The sequence below is a fragment of the Syzygium oleosum genome, unplaced genomic scaffold (genome assembly GCF_021117445.2).
Source record: "Syzygium oleosum isolate NSW1041296 unplaced genomic scaffold, Sole_v2.1 Sole_v2.01, whole genome shotgun sequence".
In the NCBI taxonomy this organism is placed as follows: Eukaryota; Viridiplantae; Streptophyta; class Magnoliopsida; order Myrtales; family Myrtaceae; genus Syzygium; species Syzygium oleosum.
Window position 1 is genome coordinate 27,473,643 of NW_026607485.1, and position 17,691 is coordinate 27,491,333.

At 41.1% G+C, this 17,691-nt stretch overlaps 1 protein-coding gene across 1 annotated transcript; it reads left to right on the forward strand.

Annotated features, from left to right (window-relative positions):
• Positions 1–9,022: 9,022 nt before the first annotated feature.
• On the forward strand, positions 9,023–17,118 carry LOC115668327 (pleiotropic drug resistance protein 1-like). The gene is made up of 24 exons (XM_056310422.1): positions 9,023–9,507; positions 9,801–9,921; positions 10,557–10,645; positions 11,032–11,116; positions 11,233–11,392; positions 11,507–11,583; positions 11,782–11,835; positions 11,917–12,007; positions 12,077–12,378; positions 12,482–12,763; positions 12,849–13,165; positions 13,260–13,420; positions 13,514–13,617; positions 13,713–13,875; positions 13,956–14,072; positions 14,213–14,346; positions 14,447–14,779; positions 14,929–15,219; positions 15,309–15,392; positions 15,478–15,611; positions 15,697–15,924; positions 15,999–16,170; positions 16,273–16,527; positions 16,634–17,118. Exons 1-24 carry the CDS (start codon positions 9,173–9,175, stop codon positions 16,892–16,894), a joined length of 4,350 nt encoding a protein of 1,449 aa, XP_056166397.1. The 5' UTR covers positions 9,023–9,172; the 3' UTR covers positions 16,895–17,118.
• Positions 17,119–17,691: the final 573 nt, after the last annotated feature.

The window sequence follows — 17,691 nt, forward strand, 5'->3', positions numbered from 1 at the left end:
TATGGCGTCGCAGAGGAACATAAATTTAATATGAGCGATCTCGGTGAATGTTTTCACATACAGGACTAAGTAAAGAATATAGGGTCAAAGTAGTGAACCTGGCTTATTACCTGGTTAATCGATCTCCATTGTCTACTATCTAGTACAAGACTTGAGGCCAAGGAAACCTATTGACTACTCTGGATTACGAGTATTCGGATGTCATGTGTATGCTCATTCAAGTGATGGCAAGCTTGAGCCGAGGGGGAAGAAGTGCGTATTTTTCGGTTATGTATATGGTGGCTGTGATGCACTGATCCTAAATTAGCCGGTTTTCTAGTTAGCAGAAACGTGATCTTTGATGAAATTGCTATGTTTTTACAAAGAAGCCTTGAGACACTACAAACAAAGCACATGGATCACAGTGTTAATAGTGAGGTGGAGTTTCATATGGAGACTTTGGAGACCTCAGAAGTAAAGAGGATGAGACTACATATGAGACCTTAATTCCTGAAATCAGTGATACAGAACAACAAGCATAGTCGTAAGACATTATAACAGCAGACAGACAAAGAAGGCAATCAAACTACATATATATTATGGGCCCGTTTGGTTCAGCATTTGGAAGGGGCTTTCGGCCGTTTGGTTTAGCATTTGGATCAGCATTTGCCAAATGCTTGCATTTGGAATGCTGAACCCAAATTTTTTATCCCCAAACTACCCTTAGTTATTTTGGCTTATTCCGATTTTGCCCCTCGTGTGTACTGTTCATCTTCTTCTTCGTGAGGTGGCCGGCGAGGGAGGCCGGCGAGGCGGCCGGCGCCGGATCGGGCCGGCAAGAGGCCGGCGGCCGTCGCTCGAGGCCGGGCGACCCTCGGCGAGGTCGCGTGGGACCCGGGTGGCCGGCACTCGAGGTCGCGCGACTCCGGGGCGACGCCGCCTCGAGGTCGCGCGACCTCGGAGCGGCCGCTTGGGTCCCGCGACTCTCCGCCGAGGGTCACCCGGCCTCGGGCGACGGCCGCCGGCCCGAGATCCACGGCCCGCCGGTGGTCGCCCGACCTCGAGCGACGGCCGCCGGCGCCAACTACGCTCGCCGCGGCCGGCTGTAATGGCCGGCCCGCCGGCTCCGGTGAAGGGTAAGTTAGGTTTTTATTCCCAAAGTCCGTTTGCAAAAATAATTCACCAAACACTATATTTTGGCCAAAGTAGCTTTATAAAATATTTTTACCAAACACCATTTGCATTTCCCCAATGGGCTTTCAGCCAAAGTTATTTGCATTCCCCCAAATAGCATTTTCAAAGTTGAACCAAACGGGCCCTATGACTATATAGATAATGCTCATGAATACAAAGACGAACGAAAGAGCAAGAGAAGAGAAATGGAATGACAAAATGTAAACACTATCTGGGTAACCGGTAAAAAGGTGTATAAAGTAAATTACCATCATGCCCTGGCTGAGGTTGAGGCTAATTTTTCTTCTTGGTGGGTGGAAATTGGAAAACCATTCTCACTTTGTTAGAATGTCAAGAGCTTTTTTGCATTTTTAGGACAGAGACTTGATTATGAGGCGGCGAATATGGATGGCATCATGGCTTTAATCTTAGGTTTTGGAGGTATGACTTATATGCGGGAACTTCTGAATGATCTCCCCATTTGTTCTCTAAATTTGTTGACTCTGAGAATCAAATTCTAACTAAAGATCTCTAGTGGTTAAACCGGTTGTACCGTTTGAGTGATACACTCTTGGATTTATTCTCACAGTTGCATGGAGGAGCCGTTTGGGACAAATCATCCGATTCAAAATCCGTCTCAATGACTTTTGAGTACACCGCATCGCGATTTTGGGAATAAACTGCAATTCGGGATAAATAATGCAATCGGGCATTGTAATCTAATTGGCGCTCATCGTAGTACTCTCGAAACATGTAGTATGTCACCACTAATTGTAGAATCAACCACCTCGAATTCGTTGCCACGATCATTTTTTCGAATCGCATGTGGTTTCCAGATTTCAAACAAGAAAAGTGGCCGCAAAATGCACTATCATGATATCGTCAAGCCATCTTATAACTTTAAGATGTAATAGTCCCAAAATATGATATTAGGGTTTGATGAACTAAGTTTGATTATGATTAATTTTCTTTCCGAGGGTTCCAAAACTATTCAAGTAATTTTAAGTTGGGTTAATACCACGAAAAACCCTAAACTGGTACACTTGTGACAAATTTACCTCAAACTATTTTTTTTACCACAAAAAACCCCAAACTGGTACACCTGTGATAATTTTACCCCGAACTATTTTTTTACCACCAAAAACCCCAAACTGGTACACCTGCGACAATTTTACCCCGACCTAATTTTTTAATATTATTTTTTTTATTTTTTCAATTATTTTTTATTTTTTATTTTCTTTTTCCTTTCCTTTCCTTTTTTTTTTTCCTTCATCTTCTTTATCTTCAACCTATGGCCGGTCGCCGGTCCGGCGACCGACGAGAGATGAGGGTCGGCGAGGTCGGCCCCGCCGGCCGCTGGTGAGGCCGACCTCGCCGGCAACTGGCGAGGTCGGCCTTGCCCACCCCTAGCAAGGTTCGACCTCGCCAGTTGCCGGTGAGGGGTTGTCCTCGCCGTCGCTCAGAAACCAAATCAATGGCCAACGCAATAGATTAGAACGCCACAAAAGGCGGGGATTTGGCATACCGTCTTGGATCGGCAGGGCTTCCCGCAGGAGCTGCAGACGAGATTGAGGATGGCCTCGGTGGACTTGGAGAAGTTGGAGTGAGAGGTGAGCTCGTCATGCCCTTGAGCTTCCTCCACAGACTTCAAGAGGGCGCCGCACTTGAGAGAGATGCCGGCCATGGCTCCGGTCCTCCAATCCGAGAAGGGAAAATCGAGAGAGAAATGCTTCGCGCTCGGAGCGATGCGGCTTCGCGATGGCCGAACGAAACGGTTGGGATTTCGCCGTCGCTGGCGAGGCACGGCCCTGCTAGCAACTGGCGAGGCCGAGCCTCACCAGCGACGGCGAGGCCGACCCCTCGCCGGCAACTAGTGGGGCCAAGCCTCGCCAGCGACGGCGAGGTCGACCCCTCGTCAGCAACTGGCGAGGTCGGCCTCGCCCAGCAATGGCGAGGTTGGCCCCCACCTCTGGCTCGGCGGGGCCAAACCTCACCAGAGACGGCAAGGACGACCCCTCGCCAGGGGTGGGCAAGGCTGACCTCGCCGGCCCCCGCCTCTGGCCGGTCGCCGGACTAGCGACCGGGCATAGGTTGAAGATAAAGAAGATGAAGGGAAAAAAAAAAGAAAAGGAAAGGAAACAAGAAAAGAAAAGAAAAGAAAAATAAAAATAAAATTCAAAAAAATAAAAAATAATATTAAAAAAATTAGGTCGGGGTAAAATTGTCACAGGTGTACCAGTTTGGGGTTTTTGGTGGTCAAAAAAATAGTTCGGGGTAAAATTGTCACAGGTATACCAGTTTGGGGGTTTTTTGTGGTTAAAAAAATAGTTTGGGATAAATTTATCACAAATGTACCAGTTTAGGGTTTTTCGTGGTATTAACCCTTTTAAGTTTTTAAAATAGTGATTTATACTTTAGTGAACGACTTATCGGATTTGGGTCTAGGTTAAACCCTAGATCCGTCTTAGGCTCTATGGACAATAGGGTTGATCGGTTCTCAGTCTGATATGATCTAATGGAACCGATCACTTTTTTGTTTTTTACAACCACAAGAAGAGAGTGACAAATCGTAAGATATTGATGAAAGTGACGATGAGTGAAGAGTCATTGTGGTGCGTTGATAAAGAGAGAGCGTTGTATGTGGGTTTAGTTCACATATTACTAATTTTTTGAAGAAATAAGAAATAAAAAAAAGTATATGTAGTCGGTCCGGTCTGGTTCTCCCTTGGAACTGGGAACTAGACCGCCCGGACACCAGTTCAACTTTTAGGAATCGGGAACCGATCGACACTCCCGGAAACCGAACCAAACCGGCCAGTTTGGTTTGCTTCGGACAATTCCTGATTCGGGCGGTCCGTTTTGCACATCTCTAATGGGTAGAGGTAGGGCCAAGGGTATTTGGTACTAGTTTCATTTATTACGAACTGTATTTTGTGAAGTTTCGTGTTAATTTTCTCGATTTCTCCCCCAAGATTTTATAAGTCATTTGCATGTACATTTACCTCGTAAGTCTTTTTGTTTTCTTGACCGGGACTCCCTAAATCTAAAAGTCTAAGTTTGCCACTGTCTGATAGGTTTTGTGAATGATCCATAAACCCATCTTGAGTTGAGAAGCCCACTGAAAACCTAATTGAATTATGACCTAAAATTTTTTATCATCTCTTTGCATGCCTTGAACTCATAAATCATAATTATCTTTGATTAATATCATGAAAAATCCCAAACGATACACCGGTGACAAATTTACCTTAAATTAATTTTTGGGTCACTAAAATCCTCAAACTGATACGCTCGTGACAAATTTACCCTAAACTAATATGGATTTCTAAGTGAACTTGCCATGTCAATTAAATTATTATCCAGCTCAGTAATTTCACAATAAAATTTGACGGAAACTAATAGAGGAAAAATATGTTACTAGTGTATCAATTTGGGGGGTTTTTAATGACCCAAAAATTAGTTTTGGGTAAATTTGTCACAGGTGTATCAGTTTGGGGTTTTTTATGATCCAAAAATTAGTTTGGAATAAATTTATCACAGGTGTACTAGCTTAGGGTTTTCCTTGGTATTAACCCATTATCTTTTGAGTTTTTTTTTTTTTTTGGGTAACAAAAAGTTTAGGTGGATGGGAGATTACTCCATTTCAAGATAAGGCCATGTCGCAGGCATACTTTGAGGACTTATAGCGGACTTGCATTTCGCTTATTAACGAGAGACTGTAAGTAGCGAGAATCGAACCTAAGCACGATCAAACACAAAATGTCCGATCCTTACTAGCTAAGCCAACCGCTGCCGGCTTTTCTTGAGTTATTTAATCTCCTGGTCATACAAGTCTTCCTGTTCTTGACCCAAAAGATGCGTTTGACATGTTGATGGGGGGCAAGACTGGGAAACAGGAAAGATCACGACTTTCCTTCTGGAGACGCAGAGTGACATACATATTCTTTGTTCGCGAGCTGACGGCATGCATTACGTTTTGGCACTATTGTGCGTAGAAACTTCTTGTGTTTGCAGATGACGACATGCATTACGTTTGGCACTATTGTGTTTGAAACCTCCTGAAAACGCGTGCTGTCTCTAGCCAATTTGCATATGCAGCGAGGCCAATTGACTCACTGTTTATTGCTTTAAGGAAAATTAAGAGGGTTGTTTTAGAACTCCTATGCTAAGTTGTTAATTTCAGTTTTATTGCATAGGCATTTTATGTTTCAGTCGTACCATACATACTCGAGTCGACCACTATTGTGATATAAACGTGGAAGCTAACCGGGATTTTGCGAGTTAAGTCAATGCAAAAGCACCGAAGAAATAAAACAAGAAACAATGAAGGACATCAAAGGTTTACGTGGTTCGGTCCAAGTATTGGTATCTACGTTAACGGGAGAGAGCTAACAACAAATAATCCACTATAATCGGAGAATTAGAGCTACAATCTGCCAAATCGTTGTCAAGGTCCCTCGCGAGCTGCTCGCGGAAATCCCCAGTCCTCAACGTGATCAATCGATTTGGGGATAAAACAAAAGGGTTTTTTTGGAGTTGAGCGAACTGATTTGGGCCTTTTTCCTTTTATTGAGACGCATTGAAACGAAGAAGAAAAGAACGTCGCAGTTTTGATTTGGGACAAGAAGGGCTCCGCACTGAAACGCATTGAAACAAATGAACGAAAAAATAAAAAGTTGCCGTTTTGATGTCCGGCGTCCACGTCAGGGCCAGTTCGGCCACATAGGCCGGTCGGCGCTGACCGGGTATCCACGTAAGCATTTTTTAGGGTAAATTGCCCGGATGGATTCAATTGGCAAATTGTCAAAAGATTTAAGACTGAAATAGAAAAATCAAAAGGTACGGGATCAAATTGGCAAAACTTTTAATAAGTTTACTACTTTTTGGACAATTTTCGCTCTTCTCGTGCGGCTCGTTGTTAATCCTTCTCGAAGTTCGTTATTACGGCTCCAAGAACCTAGTCCTCTTATCTTTTTCCACCTATCAAAGAAAGTGGTCCGCAAAGAGATTAGAGCCAATCGAACAAAGAAAAGAAAACGGAATCCTCGTGTGATAAAGTGGTGACTTCCTTATTACTGTAGCAATTGGGAATCTCCTTACTAACATTCGATTGGGTCAATAAGGGGCTCAAACTTGAGATATTAATTTAACATCGATGATTCCATTTTATTCATCTAAGGCTCTGTTTATTTCGCGAAAAATGAATGAATTTGCAAAACGATTTCCTAGAAATGATCTTCTGTATTGCTTACAAAATGAATGAACAAAAAAAATATTTCCATCATCAACCAAGATGTTTATGCATAAATTGTTGTCGGTAACAAAAATATTTTTTTATTGATCGATTATTTCGAGCGATACAAACGATCATTTTATCCCAAATCATTTATCTTTAGCAAAAAGGGTGTGTTCGTTTCACGAAAAATTAGTGATTTGGAAAACATCTTTCAAAAAATGAGTGCTTATATCGTTTTGAAAAATTAGTCAACAGAAATTATTTTCATCATAAATAACAATTTATCCCTAACTATTTTCATGGGCAACGAGAAAATTTCCCATTAATTTATTTTTGGATTAGTATCACGAAAAACCCCAAACTGACACACCTGTGACAAATTTACCTTCCATTAAAGTGGATTAATACCACGAAAAATCACAAACTAGCAAATTTGTGATAAACAGAGGGGTAAAACCCTAAACTGGCACATCCGTCAATTGTCACGTGCTATCCAACTTAGCAATTTGACGGTAAAATTTAACGGAAACTAACGGGGGGTAAAATTATCATAGGTATACAAGTTTGGGGTTTTTGATGGTAAAAAAATTAACTTTGTGTAAATTGGTCAATTAGTCACATGTATACTGGTTTGATGGTTTTTGTGGTATTAACCATTTATTTTTCTAAACCATATAAGTGATCTTTTTTCGGAAAATGTTTTTCAAATCACTTATTTTTCGCGAAACGAACACACTCTAAGTACCTATTTGATTTTAATTTTCTTATTGCCAATGGGATATAACATGATCCTCGTTGTGCTTCCTTTGGTCCAAATTATTTTCTACAGCGGCATAAATGGTTTCACTAGCTGTAAGTATAGCTTGCTTTTCGATGTGTGGATACACCATTGTAGGTGTCTAAAAACCTTTTGCGATTACTTGGTTGATGGACACTACTAATTAAAGGGTGGTCACGAATTGCAAAAGCGTTGAACGCATTGGAGGACGCAAAGATGGTATTTGCGACGGGATCGGATGCGGATGCCATGACGTATTATGCAGATGACGACATGCATTACGTTCGGCTTCTATTGTCCCAAAAAACCTTCCTTCGTTTTCAAAGTCTGAAGAAACGACCAAAAACTTGCTTTTGTCAACACTCTTGTCAAGAAAAAAAAAATTGATGTGTCAATCACTTTCAATCTCATTTTCAAGATAATTAAGAATGAATTTTTTTTCCTTAATAACCCATCATTACACCAATTGGATGGTTAAGATTTGTTTCTTATTTTGCTATCTTTTTCCATTTCCTTTTATACCTTTTTTCGTCCATGGTATAAAAATTATTTTCTCGGAATGACCCTACCCTCTCCTTCTCCTTCTCTTCCATAGCTTTAATTCCCGTCGAAACTTAATGACTCCTCTGTAACTTTCTAGTCCATGTCAAAACTTCGCGGAAATAGCGAGAGAGTCGAAGCTCATTTTCTTCCGTAATTATCTTATTCATGTCGAAACTTGACAAAAGCAGCAAGAGCATCGAAGCTCATCCTCTTTTGTAACCATTCGGTTCACATCGAAGTTGGCAAAAGTAGCGAGAGAGTCAAAACACTATACTTTTTAATATTGCAAATGTAAATAATCCTATTACTAGATTTGGCATTATTTTGGTTAATTTATCTCGTCGATAGCGCCATAAATATTTTACATTTCTTGTAGTCGATTCTATATGCTACAGTGATCTTTTTTGCTATTTAAGGTTTAGATCAGATACTGATCTTGGATTGATTGTTGGAGATTTCTCCATCTATGCATTTCTATTTCTTTAGCAATAAATTGTGATAAATACTTACAATTTTTGTTTGTGCATTTACACTGATATGGTAGTTCCTACCAAACAATGAATGGGGTATAATATGAAAATAGCCGCTCTATTACTACAATTCACTAATAGTAAAATCTCTTAATTTCAGTTCCATCTTATCTAGTTCTATCTTGACTTGAAATCAAGACGACCAAAGACAACTTTAGAGAATAAATTAACAAAGACAACTTTACACTTATCCCCAGGATACCAATCAATTCATTTTGTCATTTTTTTAAAGATTTTTCTTTTCATTTTCTATACTCTCACGTTTTCTCTATTTAAATTCTTGTTCTTTTAATGTCTAATCAAATTTTTCTACTTTCACGAATATTTTAATCAAGTTCCTCTAACACCAAATTCGACTAATTTCAATTGACGTGGCCACTAGACGACGCAAAGTGTGACACGGATAAAATGCGAGTCCCCACGTGGACATATGCAGAAAAATGTAGCAAATATAGGCAACATGAGTACAATGCGGATGCAACGACGTCGTCCAAGGGCCACGCCCACTGGACTTGGGCAAACTGGGTGGTGGAAGGATTTGATCAGAAAATTTGCGAAAGCGGAAGGATTTAATCAGACAAATCGAAAATATAGAAGTTAAATTAAAAAAAAAAAAGAAGCCTAAATATTGAAGTAACTTCTTTTTTCCCAACCTAGGAAAATATTTATAGAGTCAACAATTCAAATGCCGTCCTCTGGGGCCTAACGCACGCACAGTCTATCCTATATAAACTCCATGTTCACGTCTCTTGTCCTCCATCTCTCTCTTACTTATGAGCTCGATTCAAAGAGCAACTTTTCATACGTAAGTACACAAGCACACATCAGCCGTAAACAGAACACAAAACGCTGTCATCTATCTCTTCTTCTTCTTCTACTTCTTTGTGCTAGGAAAACAGAGCAAGAGCAACGGTTTAGCAGACACCCTCATCCATGGATGGAGGAGATATATACAGCGCGAGCAACAGCCTTCGTGCGACCAGCTCCTCCATGTGGAGGAACCGTGCGGCGACGGTGGACGCGTTCTCAAGGTCCTCCCGCGATGAGGACGATGAAGAAGCTCTGAGATGGGCTGCTATCGAGAAACTCCCCACCTTCGAACGTCTCCAGAAAGGGATCCTGACGGCTTCGCGCGGCGGTGGCGCTAACGAGATCGACATCAAGAACCTGGGTTTTCATGAGAGGAAGAGATTGCTTGAGAGGTTGGTGAGGGTCACTGAGGAGGACAACGAGAGCTTCTTGCTGAAGCTCAGGAACCGCATTGATAGGTACAGTCTCTGTTTGCTCTGTTTTTTGGAACTTCTGTTTGTGGGGTTCCTGAAAAAAGAGAAAATGTTTACCAAATTTGCCACGTTTCTTGGTATGTTACCAAGGAAAATCCTCATCATGTCAGACCATCTCTTGTTAGTGAAAATTTTCTCGTCCAGAATGGTGGGAATTGTTCATTCATGATCATGCATATTTTGTTTTTTTCCCGAGAAAGTTTTCCCGGTATTCTCAAGATGTTTTTTTTTTTTTTTTCGAGTTTGAATAATTGTGGCTTTCGTGAATCTGGTTGCAGAGTTGGACTTGATATTCCTACAATTGAAGTCAGATTTGAGCATTTGAACGTGGAGGCAGAGGCTCATGAAGGAAGCAGAGCTCTGCCCACCGTCATTAATTTCTGCACTAATATTCTGGAGGTAAGCTAGCAACCACCTAAATATGTGGAATGTAAAAGCCAAAAAGGCAGCTCCATTTTTGTTAGGCTCCTAATTCAAGTGTAGGACTTGGATCCTCATCGATATGGACTTCGATATGTGATTTATATGGCGTTGACTCTCTCACCACAATAGCTATTGAAATGTGGAGAGAGCCCGAGACCATCTAAACCACACATCAAAGACCCATACCATATATGTGAGATCTAAGTCCCATCCCTTGCAATTAGGATCATAACAATCAACCATGCTCCGCAATCTCGGCACACACATGGGGTTGGCTTTTGTACTAGCCTTTTGCTAGTCCAGGGCAAACACTGCAATACCAGGGTCACCACTCGCGCTGCTCGATTGCAACTGGGAGAGATGGCGGATGGCTCTTATATCAATCGATATAGACTTTAGGAGAACCACAATCCACAAGCTAGCTATTGAGGTGTGGGAACCCAATAAAATATAAACCACACATCCAAGTCCCTATACTATGAGTCCCATAACTTGCAATTAGGATCATATTGATTTTCTGACTAAAATGATATTCAGTAAATTGCTTGGATGTTCTGATTGTTTCTTTGTTTAACCTTTACTTTTCTTTTTGTTTCTTTCTACCCCTGAAGGGTTTCTTCAATTTTCTGCACATACTTCCCAGTAGAAAGAAGCACTTGACTATCCTTCAAGATGTCAGTGGGATCATCAAACCTGGCAGGTGAGCAAATCAAAACCAACTCAAAAATCAGTTCTTCAAGCCTCCAAATTGCACTGAACTGAACTTAATTTTATTTCACCGCGTGTGATTTGGTTCCATCTCCGAGCTTGGTGCTGTTTTCTGTAAAAGCATTACATGTTGGGTAGTTATTCAAAGGTCTAAACTAGAAATTGTCACATTCTTGTTGGAAAGAAGTTTTTAGCGTGTCCATTGGATTACCGCTTCAAATTCAATTTGATACTAATATATTTCCTTTCTTTCAACGAGAACAAATCGAACTGAACTGAATCTGGATTTGTCTTTTTCCACGATTGAAACGGTGAAAAATCAGCTTTACTTTTCTTTTCTGGCAAGTTTCTTTCTCATTTGGATGGACCATTTTGCAGGATGACTTTGCTTCTGGGTCCGCCTAGTTCAGGGAAGACCACACTCTTGTTAGCTTTGGCCGGCAAGCTTGATCCTGAACTAAAGGTTAATGCAAGTCACCTCTCATTTAATTTAATCCCTTCTTTTGTGGATTTTCAACTTTTATAAGATACATCAAAATGTCATCCAATAATACTGAAAATGTGAAGATTGTTCCTCAGGCAACAGGAAGGGTAACTTACAATGGACATGGCTTGGATGAGTTTGTGCCCCAAAGAACCGCGGCTTACATAAGTCAATACGATCTTCACATAGGAGAAATGACAGTTAGAGAAACTTTGGCCTTCTCTGCAAGATGTCAGGGTGTTGGATCACGATACGGTTGGCGAATTTGAATTAATACTTTTATATCTTTATAATATCATATTTGAGTTTGACTTAAGGCAATTTTTTTTTATGAATAAGAAATGCTGATTCTTTTGGCGGCATCTGCAGATATGTTGGCGGAGTTGTCGAGGAGAGAGAAAGTGGCAAGTATAAAACCAGATCCTGATATTGATATCTTCATGAAGGTAATTAAACAAGGAGAGCTTAGAGTTGTTTTCCGTTTTTCCAATTAAAGAAAGGAAATGAATTAAGTCATCCATAAGAAGAAACTGATGAGGAAGTAATGTTTTTAGTCAAACTCCAGCAACCAGTTTCTAAGTTTTTGAATTCTTAAACCTTTGTGGGTGTCTGGCTTTTCTAATGCAATGGGTCTAATTCCACAGGCAGCAGCAACAGAAGGTCAGGAGGCTAATGTTGTTACTGATTATATCATCAAGGTAACTTCGACAAGAATGGCCCCAAAATCATGCAGGCACTTGACAAATAGCAGAACTTTAATGCACATGTTTTCTCCACAGATATTAGGGCTGGAAGTATGTGCTGATACGATGGTCGGAGATGAAACGTTGAGGGGTATTTCTGGAGGACAACGGAAGCGTGTGACCACAGGTTAGAACTAGAAGCATATCAAACTTTTAGTAACTGAAAATTTTCAATTCTCTGACCTGTAATTTCTAGGTGAGATGCTGGTTGGGCCTGCCGAGGTATTGCTCATGGATGAGATATCTACTGGGCTCGATAGCTCGACGACATACCAAATCGTCAACTCCCTGAAACAATTTATTCACATTCTTGATGGAACGGCTGTTATCTCTCTCCTCCAGCCAGCTCCGGAGACCTACGATCTGTTTGATGACATCATTCTCCTATCTGATGGTCAGATCGTTTACCAGGGTCCACGTGAACTCGTCCTAGATTTCTTCGAATCCATGGGATTCAAATGCCCTGAAAGGAAGGGTGTTGCCGATTTCTTGCAGGAAGTATGTAAAAATATGAAAATTTTGTCTCGGCAACTCTTAGGATTTTAAAGATATTCTCTGTAGGAAGTCTCTTGCAATAACGTACTTTTCTACCTTTCCATAGGTAACGTCAAGTAAAGATCAGCATCAGTATTGGGTACGCAAAGACGAGCCTTACACTTTTGTAACGGTTCGGGAATTTGTGGAGGCATTCCAGTCATTTCACGTGGGAAGAAAACTCGGGGATGAACTTTCCACTCCATTTGATAAGAGCAAGAACCACCCGGCCGCTTTGACTACCAAAAGATTTGGTGTTGGAATGAAGGATTTGCTGAAAGCTTGCATTTCAAGAGAGTACTTGCTTATGAAAAGGAACTCCTTTGTCTACATCTTCAAGATCACTCAGGTAAATACCAACTTCATTCTCTTTCAGTTCACTTCAACCATGAATTGTCTGAGGTAGTTAAACTGATATTGACTTGTTTTATTAGCTCACAATTATGGCATTTATTTCGATGACCCTATTCTTGCGGACTAAGATGCATCGGGATACCATAACTGATGGAGGAATTTACATCGGTGCCTTGTTCTTCACCGTGACTACAATCATGTTCAATGGAATGGCGGAGCTTTCGATGACCATAGCCAAGCTCCCGATTTTCTACAAGCAAAGAGACCTCCTCTTCTACCCTGCATGGGCATATGCTCTTCCAACCTGGATTCTAAAGATCCCTATCACATTTGTGGAGGTTGCAGTTTGGGTGTTCATCACCTACTTCGTCATTGGATACGATCCAAATGTTGGAAGGTAAGAAGAACTGTGATTATTCTTTGGTGGTAAGATGGAAATTCTAATCTCGTTGTCATGGTTGAGACATTCTATCGTCTATATTGTGTTGTAGGTTGTTCAAGCAGTATCTTTTGCTTGTGGCCGTTAATCAGATGGCCTCTGGATTGTTTCGATTGATCGCAGCACTTGGGAGAAACTTAATCGTTGCCAACACATTCGGGTCGTTTGCGCTGGTCACACTCTTTGCGTTGGGCGGAGTTGTTCTTTCCCGAGGTATTACGAATACTAGAGTTCAACCTCTTTCTTTATTTTGTTTGTAGCTTTTTTTTCATAAGCAGTCCTAATCCTGATTTCTTTGAATTGTAGAGGACGTAAAGAAATGGTGGATTTGGGGCTACTGGATATCTCCTTTAATGTATGGGCAGAACGCGATGGTCGTTAACGAGTTTTTGGGATCAAGTTGGGATAACGTAAAGTCTTGTAACTGCTTAATGCCAATTTTTTGACCTTTCATAGATATGAATCTCTGATTCACTGATTCCTCTAGTGTTATTCCCTATAATAGATTCCCCCAAATTCAAGTTCAAACGAACCACTGGGAATTCAAGTTTTGAAGTCTCGTGGGTTCTTTACTGAAGCATACTGGTATTGGATAGGAGTTGGGGCATTGCTTGGGTTTGTCATCCTCTTCAACTTTGGGTTTTCGGTGGCTCTTGCTCTTCTCAACCGTAAGTGCCTTTTACTTTTCTTCTTGTTCAAGTTTCTGTCAACAGGAGCTTACCTACTCAAGCTTCATGTGATGATGCAGCCTTTGGCAAATCCCAGACAGTAAAATCAGATGATCCTGAGGGCAATGAGGACGTTAATAGAAGGGGAGGATCAATTCAGTTGCAATCTCAAGGCTCTAGTCTCAAAAATGAATCGGGTATAAAGTCATGATAGTTGGTTTCTTTTCATTTTCTATCATTTAGCAGTAGTTAAGACCTCAAAGGGGTGAACAAAAGGCTTTGGTCCATCAAGGACTCGTGTTACTTCTTTTCCTATCTATTCTATTGGGTCTTGTAGGGAGGTCATCCGGGTCTTCACCTACACGGCCCGAGACAGCCGTTGCCGCCAATAGGAAAAGAGGAATGGTGCTCCCATTTGAGCAGCACTCAATTACATTCGATGAAATAACTTATTCAGTTGATATGCCACAGGTAGCTGTGTTAAGCTATGAAATGTCTGAAGATAGTACTGTCTTGATATATTATCATAGTAGATCATAAGTGTTAAAGCTCGAATGTTTTATCTTGGCAGGAAATGAAGAACCATGGTGTTCTCGAGGATAAATTGGTCCTCTTGAAAGGTGCAAGTGGTGCTTTTAGGCCAGGTGTTCTTACAGCTCTAATGGGCGTCAGCGGTGCTGGTAAAACTACTCTGATGGATGTGTTGGCTGGAAGAAAAACCGGAGGATACATCAAGGGGAACATAACAATTTCTGGGTATCCAAAGAATCAAGATACATTTGCTCGAATTTCCGGATATTGCGAACAAAACGACATCCATTCACCTCATGTTACTGTCTATGAGTCCCTACTTTACTCGGCATGGCTGCGTTTGCCTCCTGGCGTGGGCGACCAAACCAGAAAGGTTTGCATCTACCACCACAATATATTTCTACCGGGATTGCCTTCTCAACTCAAAACAAATTGTGGAAGTGCTTGCCGCTTAGTTGGTTATGTAGTCTAATGGAGGATCAATCTAATTCAAATAATTTCTAATGGAAAAAAATGTTGTAGATGTTTGTCGAGGAAGTCATGGAGCTTGTGGAGCTAAATCCGCTGAGACAGGCCTTGGTTGGTTTGCCTGGTGTGAATGGTCTATCCACCGAGCAACGCAAAAGGCTGACCATTGCGGTTGAACTAGTCGCAAACCCCTCCATCATTTTCATGGACGAACCAACCTCAGGGCTTGATGCAAGAGCTGCTGCTATTGTCATGAGAACAGTTAGGAATACAGTGGACACGGGGAGAACGGTCGTATGCACAATTCACCAACCAAGCATTGATATATTTGAAGCTTTCGATGAGGTGAGTTATGTGAACTCATTCAAAACACGAAAAATCTGTATGCAGCGCACTCAAACTTAGAAGCTATTGCATTTTTACTTGTTCTGTAGCTTTTCTTAATGAAACGAGGGGGGCAGGAGATATATGTCGGTCCTCTGGGTCGTCATTCTTCTCATCTGATAAAGTATTTTGAGGTACAGACTGATTCACTTACATAATCTGGCTTCGATCGTACTTTTCTTTTGCTACTTGAATCACCAAGGTATCTTCAAACTGAAGGGAATCCAAGGAGTTAGCAAAATCAAAGATGGCTATAATCCAGCAACTTGGATGCTCGAAGTTACAAGCCCAGCACGAGAACTTGCCCTGGGTGTCGATTTTTCTGATTTATACAAAAACTCAGATTTGTACAGGTGAGTTTACTATCGAGTTCCAACTTTTAGTCTTGCTATTGACCTGTACAATGTCATTGGGAAAACACATTTTTGTGATTTTCAGGAGAAACAAGGCTTTGATTGAAGAGTTGAGCATACCTCCTCCAAATTCTAAGGATCTCTACTTCCTGACTAAGTATTCTCAGTCAACTTTCACCCAATTAATGGCTTGCTTATGGAAGCAACATTGGTCTTACTGGCGGAATCCGCCATATACGGCTGTTCGCTTCCTCTTCACCATCGTCATTGCCTTAATGTTTGGGACTATGTTCTGGGACCTCGGCTCTAAAACGTAAGTTCTGCCTAGACTGTCAATCTCTGCCTCATTCATTCTCGAAGTTGTGTTCCTGAAAGTTAGGTTCACAGGACCCAGAGTCAAGATTTGATCAATGCGATGGGATCTATGTATGCTGCTGTTGTCTTCCTTGGGGTCCAAAATGCGTCTTCTGTGCAACCAGTTGTAGCGGTGGAGAGAACCGTTTTCTATAGAGAGCGAGCTGCAGGGATGTACTCAGCCCTGCCGTATGCATTAGCACAGGTAAAATTGCTTCGAAATGATTACAAGCACGCTTATTCTAAATAGTGTTATGCAGAAATTAATACTGGAAAGCTGCTTACGTGATTAATTTGTATTTCGTAGGTTCTGATTGAAATCCCTTATGTTCTCGTGCAAGCTATATCGTATGGTGTCATAGTTTATGCAATGATTGGATTCGAATGGACCGTTGCGAAATTTTTCTGGTATCTGTTCTTCATGTGCTTCACACTGTTGTATTTCACATACTACGGTATGATGGCCGTGGGCATGACCCCGAACCACCACATCGCTTCCATCGTCTCTTCTGCATTCTACGCCATATGGAACCTATTTTCGGGGTTTGTTGTGCCGAGGACTGTAAGTTCTATAGCAACCCATCGATTTTAATGTTTCTGCTGATTTTGTTTTCAACATCAAGTGAATGCTTGACTAGTGAACATCCTCATGACTTCCTATTTAACAGAGGATACCTATCTGGTGGAGATGGTACTATTGGGCGTGCCCGGTTTCTTGGTCTTTATATGGATTGGTGGTCTCTCAGTTCGGCGATTTAAAGAACACGCTCGACGACACTGGGGGCACGGTGGAAGAATACCTGAGAGATTACTTCGGTTTCCGACACGATTTCCTGGGCGTGATTGCCGCCATGATGATAGTATTCACGGTGCTCTTTGCATCCGTTTTCGCCATTTCCATAAAGGTGCTCAATTTCCAGAGGCGGTAGACTTCGGCATCGCATCGATCCGCAAAACAAGCATGTCTCTGTCAGAAAATGAGAACGGCTAATGCTCTTACTTTTTGGTTTTCGTCTTTTGCTATACTATGTTTCCAGTCAAATAATGTATACATAAATTGGCATCAAATTACAATAGCAAGTAGATGTATGTTACTCTTTTGCTTTTCTTACAAATGTTTGCGTCTTTTCAATCATATGGATCTTTTCTTGAAGTAAGGATTAAACCGTGAATTGGTTGCTGCAACAAATGAACGGTCCTAAGACCAGAGACCAAATTCAGTAACCAGGAACATGAATCCATATCATGATCATTCCTTTGGGAAAATGGCACAAACAATCCCTCAACTTTGACCAATGTGCAGTGTGCTCCCTGAACTTTTAATTTGTTTAATATAGTCTCTGAACTTTAAATCAACGTGTAATATGATTCCTGAACTTTTAATTTGTTCAATGTTGTCCATGAAATTTTGGTACATACTCAATTTTGTTCCTGAACTATCAATGTTGTCCTTCCATTAATTCAAGTTTAGGGACTACATTGATCATTTTTATATAGTTCAAGGATCATATTGCATATTGGACCAAATTTCATGAACTATTTGTGTCATTATCTCTTTCCCTTTCAAACCATTGATCTCAATGAATGCCAAAATGTCAGAGTTAGTCCTTTTAAACCATTTCATTAGACATCTAACCCCTAAAAAGGGAAATCCAATTAGACACAAATTGAAAGTGATAGGATCATATTTTTCTTGAATTTGATAATCAATGCATTCTCCTGTTCA